The sequence below is a fragment of the Gadus morhua genome, chromosome 22, assembly GCF_902167405.1.
Source record: "Gadus morhua chromosome 22, gadMor3.0, whole genome shotgun sequence".
NCBI classification, from domain to species: domain Eukaryota; kingdom Metazoa; phylum Chordata; class Actinopteri; order Gadiformes; family Gadidae; genus Gadus; species Gadus morhua.
In genome coordinates, this window is record NC_044069.1 from 17,687,285 (window position 1) to 17,700,261 (window position 12,977).

Here is a 12,977-nt window from a genome sequence, read left to right on the forward strand (position 1 = left end):
CCAAAATGCTTGATTTAGAAATTGCCAAACTTTTTTATTAATTGTTTAAGACTGCAGTCGATGTGTTGCCCTTTCCCTCATAGGGCACCTCTTTAATTTAGGCCTGATGTAATCTGAGCCCTTTATTCCTTGTGTTGGACAGAAATAGAAAGGCAGAGCATTGTTTTATAGAGCCTTTTGTCACTGTCTGCGTCTCTCTCCTCCTCTGTCATCTGCAGAACTATTTGTACCCTCACCCTATATTCGTTAATAGGTCAATTCAGACGATAAGTGATCAATAGTCTAATCTCTGCTCAATGTAATAGGGGTAAAACACAACGTGCTGATATATTGTGCCGTGTTATCCGTCTCCTTGGTGCTAGCGGGGGTTGAGGTTGTGTTGGTGTCAGCCAGCAACAGGGTATGTGTGCTGGGGCGAGGGCGGGTTAGGTTAGAGTTACAGGATTAGGAGGCTGTCGTTGATTTGGGAGGAGAGTTTATTGTGGCCAACATTGCCATGGGCGGGGTATAAGATGCATGATGGGGTGGCTGGAGCCTGGCATATAAATGCTCTTCTCCATCTTCTCCGTTCCCCTCATTGCCTCTTCTGGTGCTCCCGTGTGCTAGTGATCCACCAGACCCAACCCCCTCCATCCCCTGGACTCACAAGCCCAGTGTTAGCTTCACGTTAGCCAGCCCCAAAAGCCCCTACACTCCCGATCACCATGGAGGCCATCAAGAAGAAAATGCTTATGCTGAAGCTGGACAAGGAGAATGCACTTGACCAGGCTGAGCAGGCGGAGACGGACAAGAAGGCAGCGGAGGACAGAAGCAAACAGGTAGGGCCATAGTGCTCCAGTTCCATCCCTGAGGTTCTGACCTCCTCCCAACAGCGGCTGGTCACTGCATGCACTACATTATGTTACACCAATGTGTTGTCTGAGCAGCCATTCAACAATATTTGTACTTTGTTGAGTCTTTATTCAACATTTTGCTCTTTACTTAAGATTTTGACGTTGGGGTGAGAAACATTCATTTCATTAGCATTTAAGTGAATAAATGTATTGAGTGGAAAAAGGATTGAATGTGTAAGAATACACATGTTTAAAATGAGGTTCTTAGGATTTAACGTTATGCATTAATTAAAGAGATTTGATTGTAACAACGGATGGAGCCTGTTCAAGAATAGGTTGATACTGTCATCCATCTGAAGCAACTGTGTCCAGCTGAGTGAGGGCTGGTGGGGCGTGCGACAAGAAAACATTCTGTCAATGCGACAGCCAGTGCTAGCTGCTAGAAACTCGATCTGGTATTTATGACACCAGAGCCGGAACCGGCTAATGGCTGAGGATAGAATGATGGAGAAGCAATCTGGGGGGTGAAGGGATATAAATGGAGAGAGATGAAGGATCAAAAAGGGTATTCATATCAGTGCACATCAAGGGACAAAGACAAGTGTCTATTGGGGCTATTTATAGCCTCCCAGGCTACGACCAATTTACCAATGGAAATAATGACAGGGAATATGGTCCCAGAAAAAATAACAGGATGAAAGATTAATCGATTCTGCTGTAAGAACATCAATATATGCGTACATATATGTTTGTATATAAACCATTAATCGTTAATAATTAATTATTATTAATAATGAACCTCACTCATAAATGTTGCAGTTCTCACAAGTTCTCCTTGACATGTGTCAAACTCTCTAATTCTAACTTTGACCCTCACTCTAACCGTCGCTTGAAGCATGAAGATGAGCTGATTCAGATGCAGAAGAAGCTGAAGGGCACTGAGGATGAGCTGGACAAGTACTCCGAGGCCCTGAAGGACGCCCAGGAGAAGCTGGAGGTGGCGGACAAGAAGGCCGCTGACGTGAGTACCGATCTGGGGGCAGACGCTGAGCACAAGGTTGGGCCGGCCATGGGGCTCACATTCATCTTCTTTTTTCATTACTATTATTAAAACAACATCAAACCAAGTAGAGTGGGATCCCTACCCCGTCTCCTCTACATCATTCCCCTAGATTCTAGAGCAGACGGACAGCGCTATTGCGTGTGGAAAAAAAACAATGCTCCGCTCTCCGCTTTCCCCCCTCCCCTCTCCTCGATACCTCCCATGTTCTCCATGTACCCGACGGCAGCTGCTGGGGGATTCAGGGCTTAATGTGGTAGTGATGTCAGCCATTCCGGCCTTGACAGTTATGTTAACCATGGACCCAGGCCATTTATGGGGACAAAGTCCACTTCAGATTGCTTATGATATGCAGGGGGCTCTTTCTGCGCCTAGCCACACTTTTAATTTAATTTTAATTAGCTGCGCTGTAGGCTGAGGGTCTCGCCGTAGAAACACCTTGCATTGTTAACGTAGGCCTACTCATACGAAACTGTTTGTTGTCAAACTGGAGTGGCATTTTCAGAACCCAAATGTATTGAATTGTTGAAGGATAAACTGAGTGAATAACAAGTATGGATCCAAGTTACCCCTCTCACGCAGACACCCCTTTTGTTTCTGCTATTTATTACCTTAGACTAAACGCTCCATTTAACGATGGTTACACATCACTCATTATGTGGCCTATAATTAAGGTTTATTTTGAGGCATCTCCTTCTTGGAACATTTTCCTGTTCCTGCGTTTGATAGGTTAACTATAAATAGGGCTATGATGCCACCAAGTGGCAGACAGCTGAAAAGACATGCCAATGTCCCATTGTCCTCATTTAAATAAAGGCCTCAGAGACTTTCCGAAAGGCAATGACTCAAATTGGTCAAGGGAAATTCTCGATCTACTTTCATTATTTTAAATGGCAATGAAGTGGGTTTTAAAAGTCTAACCCAGGCCAGCCAATGCATTAGGCATATTTTAAATATTTGAAAATCCTTCATGAAACCGGACGGAGTTAACTTCTTATTCGCTATAATAAACATAAACGCATCACAGCAAAGAACATCCTCGGCTGCATATTTTTCAATATTATCAGATTTAGAAGGTGGCATATTTATTTGACCTACTGTAGTAGGTAACTTGGCATGCTTAAAACATGCACCGTCATTCCAAAACACTCCCAAACCAGCTATTGCAGTAAGTTTTAAAATGATTTTGTACAAGTTGTGGTAGGCTATAAGTTTTTAGAAAATGTTTTAGTTCAGTTCAGTAGCCTACTTGTATGTCCCGAAAGGTAAACTTGGTTTAAAGCGGTGGAAACGACACAAATAGGCCTACAACATATAAAAAGACATGAGGCAAAACAACCTAACCAAATACAACCGATAAAATAAAACACCAGTGTTCGTTAATAAAAGTCTATTCCATTTTAATTATTTAAAAAAAAATTTAGTCCACACTCTTCTTCGTGTCTTTTTATTTAGTTTTGAAGACTTATTCATTTTTGCAAAGGCATAGGCCTAGCCGTGCGATGGAGGTCGACATAGTGTTATTCTGACCCAGGGTCAGTCTGGTGTATCGCTGCACAGGGCGGAGTCTGGAGGCTGCTGGAGCGAGCAGGGACTTCACTCGTCCGCTCCTCCACAGGCTCATGTGGACGTCATCGTTCTTAGTGCAGAGAGAAGCTCTTTCTTTGGTAACACGCAGAGATGATGTCTGATAGTGTCGACGCTGTGAAGCGAAAGATCAGAGTGTTACAGCAGCAGGCTGACGAGGCGGGAGAGCGAGCAGAGTTTCTCCAGCGACAGGTGGAAGAAGATCAGACCTCCAGAGGTCAGGTAGGCCTCGTCCAGGGGGCCCGAGCGACCACCAACCCGCCAGGTTATGTTACTGTCCGAGTTGGCTACAGCTGTCCTAAGGGGTTGTTGGTCTATGTTTTTTCTGCGTTAAAAAGGCTTATCGAAACTGTTCCGAGAGCCATCCTGGAGCAGGGCTATCAAATCTGACCCAACAGAAGAATGGTCCTGCTACAGTCACAGTATTCCACTTTATTTGCATCACAGTGTGTTATAATGCGGCATTATTAGCGCAAGATACATGAGGGTCAGCGTAAGTTGACTGCCCAAATAAGGGTTCCTGGATCCACCGGCCTCAGCCTGGGGCCAAACGTCCCATTCATTCTGCCCTAGTTTGTGTTACCGTTACCAAGGCAACGGAATGCAAACAGTGTGTGAGTGGTGTGTGTGTGTGTGTGTGTGTGTGTGTGTGTGTGTGTGTGTGTGTGTGTGGGGGTCTCGTTTGACAACTTTGACCCACATAAAGATACTAGTAGATCGATTACTTCATTCATGCATTAATATTGATAGTAGTTTCTTATTCCAAAATAAACTCTGCGTCTGTGGCTGTGTGTCTGTGTGTGCATGCGTGTGTATTTGTGTGTGTGTGTCTGGATGGTATCGTGTTAACGGCCTCTTGGTTCTGCAGGCAGAGGCGGAAGTGGCCTCCCTGAACCGCCGCATCCAGCTGGTGGAGGAGGAGCTGGACCGTGCCCAGGAGAGGCTGGCCACCGCGCTGCAGAAGCTGGAGGAGGCCGAGAAGGCCGCGGACGAGAGTGAGAGGTCGGTACATAGTCCCATCGGCCTGAGGGGCATAATGAATATTCAAATTAAGCAAATAAAGGGTTAATCAAAATATATATTTTGTTTAATATCCAAATTTAAAGAATCCAATCACCAATCGCACACGTGTTGAGACTTTGGGAGATTAGTTCCATTGATTGAATATAAATAGTCATTATAAAAATGAAAAGGGGGGTCCTTTAATCAGAAGACATCAAAGTCACAGAGTTGGTAAATGGTCACCACCTGTCACAAACAAAAACGCCCGGGTACAATAGAATAGAAGCATCTTTTGTCATTGGGTTAAATACAGTCTATTTACACAACGAAATTAAGGTGCCGATCTTGTTCAGTGCTTTTTAAAATAAAAACATTAAATAGTATACAGTACGAAATATTAATAAATATATAACACCAATACACCTTTCCCCTGCCTTCCACTTAAGGCACATTTAAGTGTCCGACACCCTCCCTTCCCTCCCAGACAACAACCCTCCCGGCTCCCGCCCACATATGTCTAAATAGCACCAGGTCCAGGAAGGTAAGCCTTATGAAGATTGTCCAGAGGTAGTGGTCAGAGTACCACAGCTTTAGATCTCAGAGTACCGCAGCTTGCTATGCAGTAGGTTAGACTTGAGTTTACTTTCAACCTCCAAACTGAATTTACTCCAATTTACTCGTTACACGTAAGGAACAGTCCTCCACATTCTTCCCACTTTGAAGTCCCAGACTCTGGAACTGGTCCCAGTAGTACATGACGTGTTTGTTTTAGGGCGATGAAGGTGATTGAAAACAGGGCCCAGAAAGATGAGGAGAAGATGGAGCTGCAGGAGATCCAGCTGAAGGAAGCCAAGCACATCGCTGAGGAGGCAGATCGGAAATATGAAGAGGTGAGATAAGGCTGCGGTCGGTCTGTTAGCAGGAGGGCTCTCCACCTCTCCCTCCTCACCGTTCCACACTCCTGACATTTGGATTCTACTTGCCATTTACTCTAGTATATATATATGTATATATATATACATATATATATTTATATATATAATGCAGCATTTAAGCTGTGGATATTCTCAGGCTTATCTCAGAGGCTGAGGCTAGCTCTATTGGGTCCTGGCCCTCAAACTACAGGCTGCTGGCTCTGGTTCTTTTAGGTTAATAGCTCTAGCCGTTCAATGCTTGGAATCTAAGTTCTGATGGAAACCTCTCATGACCTCCATGCAGGTGGCTCGTAAGCTGGTCATCGTTGAGGGAGAGCTGGAGCGGACGGAAGAGAGGGCGGAGCTGGCTGAGGCGTGAGTACTCACCGTTGAAACACTTGATGAGTTTTGAATGGCAGTGGTGTATTTGCTGTGTGAGTTATCATGCTTGCTTGACACTTTTGGATAGTTTTACCAGTGACCTATCAGCATTCCACTCATGTGTGTAGGTTAGTTAAGTCTTACTCTTCAACTTTTGTTTAGTTATTTAGTTTAATTCAAACTGCCAGGAAGATCCAACCAAACAGCAATAACTGCTCCCATTTATCAGGTGGGAGTATTTCAGAAAAAAGGAAAGCTAAATAACAGTTTCCTGTAAATAACAGTTCCTGTAAATAACAGTGTTCTGTCGTGTGAGGGGGCAACCCGGTATCACACGATTTTGTGCTCATGCTCACAAATTAAATTAATCAGCGGACAGGTGGCGCATGGTCAGAGTCTACTGGCTACCTTTTTAGGATGGGATTTTATTGATAACATTATTGACATCACTATCGATCAACATTGACTACAGACATGTCCTGGTGACTTTAGGCGACCAACTGGTAACACATATTCAGACTTTGAATACCAATTATCAAAGTAATGTATTTTCCCCAGAGCAAACAGGTTTAATTCTTTGCTTTTGCCGTGTAAGCCTTTCACTGGTTGTTGCAACACATTTTGTACGTTAAATAGTTCTCACAGAGATTATTATAGATCATCATGACTGTTCATGATCCCATCCATGTTTATGGAATGTTACCGGGTAAATATTGAGAAAATCTGGTTCAAAATAATTCCTTTAAAACTATAATTTAGCATCATGTCAAAGCTTATCGGTAGTTGCCATTTTTACATTTACAGATACATTGGTACTATTATCCCGAGAGGAGATTTGTACATTCCCCTTTCCCATATCAAGGGTTGCAGCCTAACCATAAGATGCATGTCTGGTTTCCTTTGATGTGTCAACGTATGGCTGTCGCTTCCCAACCACCCCTGCCTTCCAACTCCCACCAACCACGCGCTGCTCTCTCATTCCTGCACGTTGTGGTGGTCTGTGACCGCCCGCTATCAGCCAAGCTAGGGCGCTGGAGCATGAGCAAAGGGGCTTTGACCAATCATTGGAGACCCTCCATGCCTCTGAGGACCAGGTAGACTCATTTCAGATTTACAGCAGCCAGGTCAACCGTTCTCGCTCTACGCCCATGGTTGTTGCATGCGCTTTCCTGTGCCCTCCCTCATTGCGTGTTCCAGATCTTTGCAGGTTATAGGTCTAGAACAAGCACCTGACCACAGCTCGTTAGAAAGTATGATTCTTCCAATTTTGGCTGGTGAAGCAGTAGGGTTAAAAATGGGAAATGATTGTTAGTCTCTCCATATTGCAGCTCAAGCTGTGGCTTGCTCCAGGCTCATGCTGTTGTATCGACAAAAAACACTAGAAACTAACAACCTGGGAAACTCTCCTGCACATCTTTTCTTTCTCTCTCCGACATTTCTTTTCTCATTCAAACTTTGATGTTTCGACTGATCAAATCCTTTTTGTCTGTTCCACCGGTTATCCAACTGTGTTTTCCTGCTCATGTCTCCCCTGACCGCCCTCTCTTCTGTTTCACCATCCTGTGGCCCTGCCCGGCTGGGTGCTGTCTCTTCCTCTGTCCCCCCTTGACACGTACCACCCCCTTCCTATGCTCCAGTAAATGTGCTGAACTGGAGGAGGAACTGAAAAACGTCACAAATAACCTTAAGTCTCTAGAGGCGCAGGCGGAGAAGGTAGGGCGGCAGGCTAATCCCGTGTGTTGTCAGGGTTTCTGTGTGAGAAAGAGAGTAGACGAATGATCTAGTTCAACCTTTAACGTTGGACTTGCAGTAAATATTTTTTTTTTGCAAATGACAAATAATTTTTGTCATTTAGTATATTTAAGTCTCTATACTTTTTTTTTTATAAATATACATTTATAAGAAAATAATCGATATTCGAGCTACAATAAAAGCAACACATCGATACATAAACACTATAATGATGATAATGAAATGATGATGAAACAGATATATATATAATAATTTTATATTCATCAGTTTGTATTCATTAAAAGGGCAAATATGACAAATATAATAAATATAATAAATTATTCTTAACTTTTGTAGAGGTCACACCTCTGGATATTATGAGTTAGGTAGGCTTTTGTAGTTGGCTGTTTTTAATCACTCATTGAACAAGAACTTTGGGAACAATTCCTTCTGGCGACTGCCTTTTGGATAGACCTTGAAAGGTCAACCAGTGAATTCTTACCCTGGTGGCTTTGGATTTCTGACTGCCTGCAGTAGATGTAGGGAGGCTGAGGAAAGGTTTATGTTAATCACCACATTGGTCATATTGAAATTACGTAAATCAATAATTATTTCTTTAGCTGTGCACAATTGCCAAACTAACTGTGCATTTTTGTCCCCAAAGTACTCTCAAAAAGAGGACAAATATGAGGAAGAGATCAAAATCCTGACGGACAAGCTGAAAGAGGCAAGTTTATTGGCTTCAAAAAGCCAATTGATCCTAATGCCCATTGATCACATTCTTTACATTGTGTCATGTTAGGATTGTTGTATTGTTTTACTCACAATGAAAGGATCCTAAAAACATTGGTCCCTATACAAATAAACCAACTCATTGAAATGCTGATATTGAACCTGTGCATTTTTAACTCTGCAGGCTGAAACCCGTGCAGAGTTTGCAGAAAGGTCCGTCGCAAAGCTGGAGAAGACAATCGACGATCTAGAAGGTAAACTGGTGGTGTTGTCTGTTTCTCTGAGACAACGTACTGAAAATATGTCTGTAGAATTTGTGATGAAATGTTACTCATGTAGCATCAAGCGAGATGATAGGGAAAATTAAACGCATTTTCCTTGTCATGCTTATGAAGACTTCGCGCCTTCAAAAAAATGCACATTGCATGAGAACTTCCTTCCTTTCAAATCCCTTTTATCCAAGTCTTTCTTTCTGCTCTCACCTTGTTTTTCTCCTCTGTCCGTCTGTGGATACGCCAACAGACGAGCTTTATGCACAGAAACTCAAGTACAAGGCTATCAGTGAGGAGCTGGATCACGCCCTGAATGACATGACCTCTATGTAAATATGCTCTGAGTGGTTTTCAACTAGCATGCGGTCGATTGATTTTAAATAATTCACAATTTAACCAATTTCTAAATGAGAGTTAGCGCCATTGGCCAAATGTGGTCAGTACATAACTAAATTAAGTCCTGCTTATTTCGTAATTGCGATTTAGTTTCTACACACCCTTTTTGAATTGCATGTACTAAGCTGTAAAACCTTTTGACCGACTTTCTTGTTTAGAAATGTCATTGAATCAAGGGATTGGCCAAATTAATCATGCATGAAGGTGCAACATCTACCATTTGCACGATGCAAATAAGGGACTTTTCATAAGCAATATGTGATAGTGACCTAAAAACGCTTTATGCTGGATAACATATTTCCTTTAATGCTATGTCTTAATAAGAACATCCAACATAAATACAATGAATACACTGGTTATTCTTCATTGTGTCCTATTTTCAGATAAAATGTCTTGGATTCGGCTGTACTTTCAAATTCTGGTTGCAAGACTCTTCTCCAAAGCCTTCTCTGCTGGGTCTCATCACCTTCTTCGGATACTAACTTCCTCTGTTTCCTTTTCTCTTTTCATGGTCTTTCTTTTTCTTTTCAATTTGTATACTTTAATGTACAATCTCCAATATGCCTCCTACCTATGATGCTCTTTCTGAACCCTGATTGTTTCTTCCTCTGCTCTACTTAGTATCTGTGTTTTCATCTCATTGTTCAACATTCTAAACTTTTTTTTGAATTCTCTATAAATATTGAATCCAGCTGTCTGTTTATTTTCAAATCTAATTTCACTTTATTTAGGTGTTGCTTTTCCCATTTCTAAACATTGATCTTAATTTAATGAGATTGTCAGTCCCACCATTTCCTTCCCAGTGAAGTCAGGTAATATCAGTAAATTACTAGCGAGAGTCTGTCAAGGAGTGCAATAGTCATGATGGGGGGACATAAGATGGGAAGTAAAATTAAATAACTCTTGTTTGAGTGATTTATGAAAGCTATTAAATGAGCAAAAAATATGAATCAGATAATAACAGTTCATTAATTTGTAGCAAATGTAGCTCTTGGCTAGATTGTAGCTTTTCACAACTTTAGATTTGGTAGACGTCAGTATTTCATCAGTGTATTGACGAAATTGGGGCACAATAAAAACGAGCATACCGACTTTGTTCCCTTTAAAAACGACTGGATTTAATATATTGATTAATACTTATATATATTTATTTTTGCGAATCTAATGATACTGTTGTCAAATACCTGTGAATATAACAGAACTTTATCATTAAGAAGAGGCTTTATCCAAAACTACAAGTGAGGTTGAGTACAATTCAAAGCACACAATGAAATTGTAAATGTTGCAAGAGCAAGACCCTAAAACCAATTAGCATAGTCATATTATGATGAATGGCCCTTGGTGCATCAGTACGCGTCATTTGATGAGATGCTTTTCTAAGATGGGAAGATTTACTACAAAGGCTAGGTAGCTTGTTCTACCATCAAGCTATCACACATAACAAGAGGTGTGACCTTTAAATGTAATGCAACAATGGCAATGCATTTCATTTCCCTGAGAGAAATCTTCTTGTAACAGCTTTGTAAAATGACAGTCATAGGATAAATCTCAATACTGAATCCTACAGAAAAGCATAGAGATTAAATTAGACATTTTCAGGATTAAAAATAAATTAATTTGAGGATAAAGTCAGAAATACGGTCTGGTGAAAACGTAATTTATAATTTGATGTGACAACGAAATACTCTCTGTGGCACATCGGGATCGTTTTCTTACCTTTATTTTACCGTTCAATTACTTTATTCACAGGATTCTGAGGCTTATCTTTGATACTGTATTATATTATTTTCCAGCAATACTGTACTGGGATGAGACTTCCATCCTCTTTTCCAGTCATCACGATCCTCCATGCATGCCCATGAATATCAAAACAAAAAATAACATAAAATAAGTTAGGATAAGGGTTCTCCACAGGTGCTCAGATCAAGCCAATGATTTGAATCGTCAGGGAAGGTTAAAGGTGTATGTATCAACGAAGTGAGATAAAAAAAGATATTTGAGATTGAGGGTCTTAAACCAGACTTGCTTTTCGACTTTCGAAAGCTCCTCAAAAAACATCATTCAGGTAATTGTCTCTTGCTACCCACCAAGGAGTCTGCCACACTCCATCCAGGTGGCCTTACTGGGCTCTTCTAACACCGTGAAACGGTGATGATGCTCTTTTGCAGAGTTTGGAGGATAAAAGGCTGACAGAGCAGGTGCCATGTCCCCGATCTCCCGAGTGTGTTTGGTGATGGCTGGTTTAACCTGGGCCCATGGATGGCGCAGGTGTTCAGCCTTAACCAGCCCTGGATTACCATCACTCTGATTTAGGCCCAGTCCAGCTGCTTAAACCAGCCGTCAACAACACACACTCTACAGTCATATTTCACCTGTGATTAATTAACAATTCGAAAATAATTGGGGGATGCAAACTACGCTACAAAACCGTGAGCTTAATCCAACAAAGAAAGTTCAGCTATAAGAACTTCACCGAAGGGATAATTTTCTCAATGCTTTTGAACATGTTTAAATGCATGTGGATGCATTCAAATTACTCAACTTTTTATTTTTCCCTCTCCAGACATGCTGTTGTTGGCCAGGTCTGAGCACATGGAACTGCATTGTACCCTTGACCAGACCCTGGCTGAACTCAATAACCTCTGAACATCTTGAGCAGAATAAAACACATTTCTAACTTTTCCCTTGGATTAAATTGTATTCTGGTCATAAAAACTAGTAAGATGTACACACGGCAACAATACAAATGAGAATCAATTATCTAATTGATAAAGTTTTCACGTATATTGATTTTGAAAGTGGAGGACTTCCTTTGATTATACTTTCCGTGGCTGTTCTGTTTCCTTCTATAACCCGAAAGGGCGGTTTAAAGCTGTCCCAGGATGCCATGGGTTGGGGAATAATCTATATTTGCTCAATTTTGCAGGTTTTAAAATGTGTTGTAAAAACTACAGGAAATAATTTGTACTAATTTAAGCAAAACTCAGTCAATTAAATATCTGTGTTTCGTTCTATATGCTTTTGAATTTGAAAGTTTAATCCATCTTGAATCCATCTATGTAATTCAATTACTCTAATTGAATCAGTGAATATCATAGCTGGGCGCACAGTATAAACCAGACCAATAGCAATTTATTCTATGTATAGTTTGTGTTAATCTAGCATCGAAACATGCCTGCAATATTGATGAACAAATAACGTTTCTATTTATCTTCGCGTAGTTGCAAGTCGTTTTTTTATCTGCCCTTCAGACCTTTTTTTTTTTTACAAACAGGCCGAGGTGTTTACATTAACTAATTTGGTTCAAAGTATATGAGACATTAACATTAGTTGAAGTATTTACCAACTGTAAAAAGTAAAATCTAGTATTTGGACATATGGTGTTCATGTTACTGTTCAAATTAATTTCCTAATTGAATAATGTAGAAATGAATTCCTAAGTCAACAGTAAATTATAGGACAATAAGTTAACTCTTCAAACAACTTTTATAGTAAAGTGCTACAGAGCTCTGATTATACTGCTTTAAAGTTTCATTGCGTGAAAAATCAATTTTTTGCTAGAAATTAGATCGATTTCTCAACGCAAAGAGAAAGTATGTAGATTTACTTCATGGCTTGCAGATTTGTCCCAAGACAATGCTGAAGGGCAAATTGCATGAGGAGAAGACTTATCAACTAACATTTCCAATGGCTCTGCGGGCTGCGGCATTTCGTATTGTTGTCCCGTCGTCCAGTTCAGCAGTGGATTGGACACCAAGAGGAAGGTAGGCAATGGGTCTACAGTGCTACAAGTTAACGGATGGGCAATGATAGGGGAAAGAGGCACCGTTTGGTCCGAAATGAGCCAGGAGTGGTCTAAAAATGCAATCTTTCTATACAGAGGCATGCCCAGTCAGGTATAGATATGCGTAGTGCAATTCAAACCTAATGACTAGAAGTCAGTCATTATCAAATGAAATGCAAATCAGTCTTACCATCACAGCACCTCAATAGAAAAAAAAAAAAAAAGCGTAGTACACCCTGTCAATTTCACTTATTTGAGTAACAAGGATCCCCAACTGAAAAACTA

General features: G+C 41.0%; 1 protein-coding gene across 9 annotated transcripts; it reads left to right on the top strand.

The window, feature by feature from the left end:
• Positions 1 to 535: 535 nt before the first annotated feature.
• On the top strand, positions 536 to 11,590 carry tpm3 (tropomyosin 3). Of its 9 annotated transcripts, none has more exons than XM_030347635.1 (10): positions 536 to 818; positions 1,729 to 1,854; positions 4,349 to 4,482; positions 5,255 to 5,372; positions 5,701 to 5,771; positions 6,796 to 6,871; positions 8,173 to 8,235; positions 8,425 to 8,494; positions 8,763 to 8,841; positions 9,292 to 9,611. In XM_030347635.1, exons 1-10 carry the CDS (start codon positions 705 to 707, stop codon positions 9,293 to 9,295), a joined length of 855 nt encoding a protein of 284 aa, XP_030203495.1. In that variant the 5' UTR covers positions 536 to 704; the 3' UTR covers positions 9,296 to 9,611. The 9 variants fall into 9 exon arrangements, with proteins under 9 accessions (XP_030203495.1, XP_030203493.1, XP_030203497.1 ...); XM_030347633.1 differs by lacking the exon at positions 6,796 to 6,871 and adding an exon at positions 7,415 to 7,490; XM_030347637.1 differs by lacking the exons at positions 8,763 to 8,841; positions 9,292 to 9,611 and adding an exon at positions 11,472 to 11,590.
• The last annotated feature ends 1,387 nt before the right edge of the window (positions 11,591 to 12,977 follow it).

Excerpts from the sequence above, each read along its gene's own strand:
- tpm3 (XM_030347637.1), top strand. The coding sequence starts at position 705 with ATGGAGGCCATCAAGAAGAAAATGCTTATGCTGAAGCTGGACAAGGAG. Across the intron at positions 1,855-4,348 it reads CGGACAAGAAGGCCGCTGAC|GCAGAGGCGGAAGTGGCCTC; the intron begins GTGAGTACCGAT and ends TTGGTTCTGCAG. Across the intron at positions 4,483-5,254 it reads GCCGCGGACGAGAGTGAGAG|GGCGATGAAGGTGATTGAAA; the intron begins GTCGGTACATAG and ends TGTTTGTTTTAG.